We start from the raw sequence: 6,472 nt of genomic DNA on the forward strand, positions 1-6,472 counted from the left end.
TTAGCTTTACCATCCTTAGTTGAAAAATAATTGAAATAAAAATTGCAAGCATTTTTTTTATTTTCAATAAACAAATATTGACAAAGGAGAAGATGAATTTAATACATAAGTGTAGCGTCCATGTGTTCATTATATCCTAGGGGAGGGGCTATCTTCTATTAAATTTTCTAATAGTCTTGAATTCAAGTCCCTTCATTAATTAGAACTAAGTTCTTACTAGCGACCAATTACCGAAGAACAGATTGAAAGCAATGTATTTTTCAAGGGCATAAAATTAACTTTTTTTTGGTATTATCCAGTTTCCACTAGGTTCCAACTAAAGATTTTCATTCAGTACAGAAGTAACATCTCGAGTATCTGATTAGAGACTAGGTGACTTCTTCAACACACAAAAAACTTTTCATATTTTAATCAAATTCAATTTTCTCTTCCATATCAATCAAGATGTTAATCAAATGCCCAAAATTTGTCCAAAAAACAATCATTAAATTGTTCTTAAGTGCTGAGTGTTATGTTTAAATCACAGTGAAACCTGATTTTTGCCTTTAAGAAGAATAGGTTCCCTATTCACCGATTTTGGACCTCCGTTATTTATTATTTGTGCTAAAATGGAGGCATGAAGATACACACAGTATGAAAATGGGCTCGTGTCTGTAACAACGTAGAACTGTCACAAAATGAAAGAAATACTAAAGACCTAAATAAAAATTAGGACGTTAGCCCATTACAAGTTGGTGGAAAGATGGCATTTTAAGAAAACATCCATTGTCACTTAAGAAATTGATACAGCTTGTCATACGTTTAGCCAAAAAAGTACTCCTGTAAAAAAACAGACTTCAGTAACGCAGTAGGAACAAATAAACTGGTTACTCCAAACTTCTTCCAAGTTATAAAATAAACTGCAAAAGATTGGCAATTGACATAGATTTCGTCTGAGGAAGAAATTAAATTTCCCTCACGGGACGAAAATGCAAATATCAGAAAATGGCGCTTAAAAAAGTAATTAACCAAGATGTAAAAGAATCTTAATGACAAAATAATATACTGTTATTTCTTATTTAGAATCAAGAAACATTTTTGATATAGACTGAAGTGAGATGAATTTGGTTTTCACATTTCGTTAGACTAGCTAAGACTGTTTTTGAACTATCTTGAACAAGCAAAAATTTTAACAATGGAACCGTAAAAGAGTGTAAAACTGAATACCAATTTATACTCCTGATGGTTATAAAACCATGTATCAGTACACTTTATTATGAAACTAAGCGTAAAGACAGTATAAAGTAAACTTTTGAAGGTAAATGTATGACAAAGACCTACTCATTATTCCCACTTATATTTTTATCTAACTTATTATATACCAAAGAATTAGAAAAATAGCTTTGTAAACTATCTTTTACCAACACAAACAGCCAGTAACCATAATAATGGATCAATTGTCTGTAAAACAGAACCGTGAACTATAAGATTTATTGTACAATATTGTTCCACTTTTTTGATGACTGAATAATTATTCAAAAAAGAAGAATGATTATTGCTAATTTCAGTCATATTTTGTTAAGCTTTCGACCAAAGGACTGGGCTTAACTTATTAACAATGATAATTTGTAACACATTAAAAAAAAAAAAAAAATTATATATCAAAGGTTGGTGTCTTTTGACTTGACTGTTCAGGTATCTAAACAGTGAGATCAGAAGGCATATGTACTTAAATGACAATAAATCCATACTTACTACTCATTCTTTTTTTATTGTTTTAGGCCATTAATATATCAAAGAAACATACAGAAAGGGTTCCAGGAAAACACTATACAATTTTTCCTACATTACTTACTGCTGAAGGAGTTGGGAATGATTTAATATGTATGTTAACTAGGAAGAAACGCACAAGAGTAATGGATTTTTTTCTAGACTGCTTTAAACAAATCTCTTCATTCTTTTAAACAGAACAAATTCATAACTTGTAATTTACATTAATCTCTTATTACCTTATTGATTGAAACAAAATGAAAAATCATTTTATGATTCTATTCACTTGTAAGAGGAGAAAATACAAAAATACAATTAAAAGCATGTTTGAAACCTAGATCTTTGAAGAACGCTTCACTTACTGTATTCCCTTCGGCAATATTCAAATGGACATCAAGTCCTAGTAAACCCATTTCTTTGCAGACCGCTTGAACCACTATTTTACCATAACCTTGTCTTCGTTCATTTTCAACTGTGTGTACAACACCAAGGGCTCCATAATACCTGGAGAACATTGTAAAAATGTTTTTTGTGTAATATTCAACTATTATAAGCACGTAAGATATTATAGTTAAGACAGTAATTTATACCAATTATATGAACTTTATCAAACACTAAGTTAATAAAAACTGAAAAATTAATGTTGTATTGAATTGAATAAAACAAACCAATAAAATGCCCAAGCTACTAGTTCGCCATTTGATTTAAATAACCCTCTTCCAAAATTCACCCACATCATCATTTCAATCAACTTCTCAGAATCCTCAGTTCTAAATGGCCAAACGCTGTTAATCTTTTCAGCATGTTCTTTTTCCAATTTATCCAATCTCATTTCTTCGGGAACTCTATAATAAAAGAAGTAAAATTTATGATAATTGCAACATAGCATCATTTTTAATTTGATTTATCTTGCTAATAGAACTTTGACTATTAAGTATGATATAAAGCAATGTAATGACTGCTCTTGCAATCTACAATTTCTACTAGAATTGAGGCAGAAATCAAGAATATTACTTCGGATATTCTCAACGAAAAAGAAATATAAATGCTCGTATCTGTAGAAAGTGAACGCTGCATATCATTAACTAAACAGTCGTTTATTCTGACCATATGTAGATCGTAAGATTGTGGATTAATAAATATTAAATAACCAACTAGCCAAAAGATCTAATGTGTCTCTTTCATCCATCAATGTTTGTTAAAGAAATGAAGCATCCTAAAGTGTAAACATGAATGGCTACATGTTAATGAGCATTTGTTCGCCAGTTTGGCTCTGCCTCACACAAGATGGTGCACATATAAACTACTACTGCCAGTTCTTACTGAACTGTGAGAATGTTCGAGGTGCCTTAAATAATAATAAATCCATGTGAAGTCAAGTTAGTCTAGCTGCACACTACTAAAAACCAATCAAGTAATTGGTTAACTAAGTATAAAAACACTGTTTTATTACAGAATCATCTCCGTAAGAAGATGGTTTGGGACCCGAGTGGGTTCATAAGAAAATCCTAAATGAATGTTTAGTAAAGGTTGGGCGCTAGACTCTGGACGACATGACTCAGTCGATGCACATTGCAAAATATTAGAGTTAGCCTTCGATAGACCGTATTTATTGATAATGAAAGTAACAAAAAAAAAACTGAAACTAAGTTGCAGTCGGGCCACTGAAAGTTCTACAGACAAATCTGCAGCATTTTCTTAGTATCAATCATCAGGACACAACCTTTTCTGGCCAACCTAAATCTCAGATGGCGTTGAATCATCATTGTAATAATGATTATATTTAGTTATAGAATCGCAATGCTAAGTCATAGTTTACTTGTAAAAACAAATCTCTTACTTTACGTCGAACTTTATTACTTCATCAGCTGGAAGCCAATACACTGTATCATGACTGATCTTTGGAGATGGCCTATCACAAAATATCTTTGGCATTACTGGCTCCAAAACAGAATATACATCTTCCGTCAAGCATGGTATCAATATATATTTAAATTCTGACCAGGGAAACCTATTGGTTTCTAGTAATGAAGTCTGTAACGCTTGAAGACCCTCTTTACTCCAAGCAAAAGCCGAACATACTAATTGCATCTGCAAGAAATTGTAATAGTTAACTTTCTGTGAACATGAAACGGAAATATTATGAATATTTACGGTAAACAAATGATGATAACATGAAAGTTTCACATACAGATCGCATAAAATAAAAAAATACTGCGCCAGTTCTATATCCTCCTCTCGGTGTTAGTATAGCGATATCCATTTCCGGAACTTTCTTTTTCCATTTCACTAGAGTATCTATGAAGTAATATGCCTAAAATTATAAAATTATCTTTTTTTATTGGTAGAAAATGAGTATTATATTAAGACGGTTACTAATATCAATCTGTTGTAAGAAGAAATTAGATTTACTGACCCGAATGGATTTCGGAAACAATGGCTTTAAATAGCCAAGCACCTCCGGTACTTCTGTATCAGGTACAAGCTGCAATGCATCATTTTCATGCATATTTGAAAAGTAATCTAGAAAATGAAAAAATCAGACGCTTCAATTTCGATCTCAAGAATTGTTAAAATGTTTTGCTTAGACAGATTAAAAACTATGGTAATAAAAAATAAACTTTTTTTACGGAGTTATCTATTTTATTTGATTAAGTTGAACTAAAATGATCTTAGCTTAGAATTAATCATTATAAGTTTTCAATTTACTTACATAGTACACCCTCCAAGGCAATAGGATTCAATAAGCATATTTCAACATTTTCTCTGTCTAACTGAAATGTTGTTTAAGGTCTGGAACTTTCATAGATAACTTCAAAGATAGAATAATTTATAGTCGAAAAAACTGATATTCTAGACCTAAGAACTTCATGAAGTGTTAGGTCCTTTAACAAACTTGAATGTTTCTCCATAATTCCACTTTAGGATCAATGATATTGCGGATAAGAATGATACTCCTTGGAAATGTTTTTAAATAGGGTATTCAATTATTTAGTATGCTTTGGAAAATAAAATAAGTAGAAAAAACCTATAGATTTCGAACGGAATGAATTCTATTCAACAAAGAACTCTGAACGACTGTAAAAAAGAGGTGGAAGAGCCCAGCTGTGCTAAATGATTCAGCTGGTAGTATAAGATAAACTTCCGCCCTTCCCACACATTTGTTATAGAAGAGGGCTTTAAAAATAATGAACCTTCAATTAGCAGTTAATCGCAGAATTTTATATAAAATCTTATAATTTGTTTTTGTCACCTTCTAAATATGTTTATTACATAATTACTTTGGTACATTTTACTTTAATTATTTAATGACAAAGTTGTATTTACAAAATGTAACCCCTAATTATTTGCAAACTTTTCTGAGTGTAATAACGTTTACTTACTCGTACCAGGCAAGAGAAAGTATTGCGATCACAACCAATCCCGTTAATTTAATTTTTTTACGGTGCATTGATTACTAGCCTTAATATCCGTTTTCATACCATCGAGCCAAAAAATGGATCATAGTCTGCTTAAGTGAAAAAGCGCTCCAAAACGAAAATAAAATCCCATGAAACCAACTTTATTTTTTATTTGGGTGTTCTCCGTAACTCCATGGGGTAGATCAATCAGAAAGTTAGCGATCAAAATCTCTCGAGCGAATTTATCATTTGACTAAAATTACCACTTTGTTAAGATGTTCTTCAAAATGAATTAGCATTCTAGTATTTTAAGCGAGATGATCAGTGTAAAGCTGCCTTTGTTTTATGCATACGATCAGTTTGTTCTCCTTACAGGTGAAAGCCAGTAATTTAATCAGATATAATTAATAATTAATTAAAGTAAGATTTAATTTAGATTGTTCGCCTCTTCAATCATCAGCCAAAACAATATGTACGTCGGTTAAATTGATTTCAGGCAGTACATTCTGCAAGAATTAAATGTCCAAGCCTGAACAAGTAATGGACAAACAGATGTGTCAGACTTATCTCGAACCACACCTTGAGTCTAAACATCATTATGGCAATTGTTGTATAGTCGTAGCGTTGATCAATGATGCGAATCATTTGAACATTAATTAACTCCTAAATAGTTTACATTATGTACTGTTACCAACGCTTCCAAAAACTGTCTTGAAATCAATGAACAAGCCATCTAGAGTGTACTTATTAATGTAAGGCAGTTAAGTTGTTATAATGAGTCGTTAATATTATTATCAATTATTACTCAACTATAAATTGAAATTAATTATAATCCATAAGTAAATAATACAATTGCACTCTATGAAACCTAAGCTATAATAATCTAAGTATTTAGAAGTGTAAGAATGAACCTTAAAATTTAAGTAGGACATTCTACACTTAAATGATGAAGTAGTTTCTGTGTAATATTAGATAACCGACTTACCTATCCTACTGCTTATTAAACGTATCAGCTGGTCTTTTGAACTCTTAAAAATCTAGTGTTCTTTCAGCAAATTTTTAATTGAGCTGCAACTAATAATTTTATTAAGGGAAAGGATTAGTTTTGTGGTTAACGTACTAGTTTCCCACGCGGTAATACCGGGTTGAAAACCAGCTTTCTGGCTCTTAGATTTTCTCTACCTAGGAGCTTCTTACAGCTCACTGCCCCAAGATGGACAGAGCTGTCTGTAACGACAGAACTCTGTTCACAGGCCGGCAGCGTACTGAAAAAGCTCTGGGCGCCAATAACCTTATATGTTGTTGCACATTAAATTAAAAAA

At 31.6% G+C, this 6,472-nt stretch overlaps 1 protein-coding gene across 1 annotated transcript; it reads right to left on the reverse strand.

Moving 5' to 3' along the window:
* Positions 1 to 1,730: 1,730 nt before the first annotated feature.
* Positions 1,731 to 4,861, reverse strand: LOC141453749 (uncharacterized). Its single transcript, XM_074127319.1, has 6 exons — positions 4,463 to 4,861; positions 4,166 to 4,272; positions 3,941 to 4,063; positions 3,590 to 3,840; positions 2,418 to 2,594; positions 1,731 to 2,253 (listed from the first exon to the last, which is right to left on the reverse strand). Exons 2-6 carry the CDS (start codon positions 4,256 to 4,258, stop codon positions 2,028 to 2,030), a joined length of 870 nt encoding a protein of 289 aa, XP_073983420.1. The 5' UTR covers positions 4,259 to 4,272; positions 4,463 to 4,861; the 3' UTR covers positions 1,731 to 2,027.
* Positions 4,862 to 6,472: the final 1,611 nt, after the last annotated feature.

The sequence above is a fragment of the Rhodnius prolixus genome, unplaced genomic scaffold (assembly GCF_049639745.1).
Source record: "Rhodnius prolixus isolate KJV_2025 unplaced genomic scaffold, Rpr scaffold_3, whole genome shotgun sequence".
Taxonomy (NCBI): Eukaryota; Metazoa; Arthropoda; class Insecta; order Hemiptera; family Reduviidae; genus Rhodnius; species Rhodnius prolixus.